General features: G+C 41.8%; 1 protein-coding gene across 1 annotated transcript; it reads right to left on the reverse strand.

The window, feature by feature from the left end:
* Positions 1–427: 427 nt before the first annotated feature.
* Positions 428–1,481, reverse strand: LOC107490420 (uncharacterized). The gene has a single exon (XM_016111201.3). It carries the CDS (start codon positions 1,338–1,340, stop codon positions 669–671), a length of 672 nt encoding a protein of 223 aa, XP_015966687.1. The 5' UTR covers positions 1,341–1,481; the 3' UTR covers positions 428–668.
* Positions 1,482–1,487: the final 6 nt, after the last annotated feature.

Below are 1,487 nucleotides of genomic sequence, written 5' to 3' on the forward strand. Positions count from 1 at the left end.
TGCAAACTTGCAATATAGGAAACTTTTGGTGGTGATAGATGGAGGTAATTTCAGCGGTGGAGTGAGGATAGTTGTGGTTGAATGAGATTTTAGTGGTGGTGGTGATAAAGTTAGACAAGAGGAGGTGGAAATAGGTGGACATGGGGTTATAATTGAGAGAAAATTAAGAATAAATATAAAATTGACATGATATAAAATATTACATAATTAAATTCATATATAAAATTATTTTATATTGTTATTAAAATCATATTCTTGTAAATATAAAAAATCATCTTTGCTCAATACTTTTATCTATTAAAATAATCTCTATGAATCTGTACTTTTTATTTATTCTAATTTATTTCAGGTGTATTTTTGTTTACTTATTTTTTTAAAAAATAAAGATCCCAACGAAAGCATAAATGATAAACCTGCTTGCGGCACATTTGGGTCCACTTTCTTCTTTCAATTGAATCCATCAGACCATTTAAAAGCAGTTACTAATAATTAGTAATAAACAACATTAAATCTAAACCTACATCCTAATCTTTTTCACATCTAGTCATCTGCCACCTAAAACATTTGTATTCAGTCCATTTTTACCATTCTATTCTCACATTAACCCCAACATTTCCCAAGGTATACACGTTTCTTCCCCACCGAAACGCTTTCCCCTACGAAACGACCTACATAGCTTGTAAGGACTCCGAACGCCACAAAATATCCGCTGGATCCGAATACTCAAACAAACCATCCGACGCCGTAAAACCTCCGGCGCCGCCATCGCTACCACTGCACTCCGTCGTAAACCCGGCTCCAAATCCGAAGACATCATCTTCCAAACCCATGAAACCGGTGAGGTCCACTACATCCGAAGCGGCGCGACCCGGTTCATCGGTTTTGGACTCGGTTGCTACTGTAGACGGCGGTAACCCAAGCTCGTCGTCGGATGCTTCTAGAAGGTAACCCAAGTTAGGTTGCAACTCACCAGACTCGGGCTCCGGATTTTGACCCGGATCCGAACCCGCGGCGAGAATCTCCTCCTCGAAGCTCTTTATCACGGAGTCAAGACCTTGCATCGCCGAGTCACGCTCGGGAACGATGTACGTATCATCGAGAATGTTAAGAAGGTCCCCTTGTATGCCACAGGACGAGTCACGCACCGAGTCCTCCGAGTTCAGGAACGAATCGCCCGAGTTGACCCGGGTGAGTTGAGACTCGGACGAGTCAACACCCGAATCGACACGAACAGACTCGGAATCGGACGGGTCCACCCGGAGGACCTTCGACTCGGGCGAGCCGGCCTCCGAGATTTCATCACAACTGACTCGCTTTCTCTTTTCCTTGCAATCCTCCATCCAAAATAGTTACAGAATGGCAAAGAAAATGTTCTCTTTCTTTCCTTTTTTTTTTTATTTTCCTTTCTTTTCAGTTGTTCGGATAGAGGGAAAGTGTTTTTTAAAACGAGATAGAAAATGAGAGAAAGAAGGGGTTTGGGTTGTAGT

Source organism: Arachis duranensis, chromosome 5, assembly GCF_000817695.3.
Source record: "Arachis duranensis cultivar V14167 chromosome 5, aradu.V14167.gnm2.J7QH, whole genome shotgun sequence".
NCBI classification, from domain to species: domain Eukaryota; kingdom Viridiplantae; phylum Streptophyta; class Magnoliopsida; order Fabales; family Fabaceae; genus Arachis; species Arachis duranensis.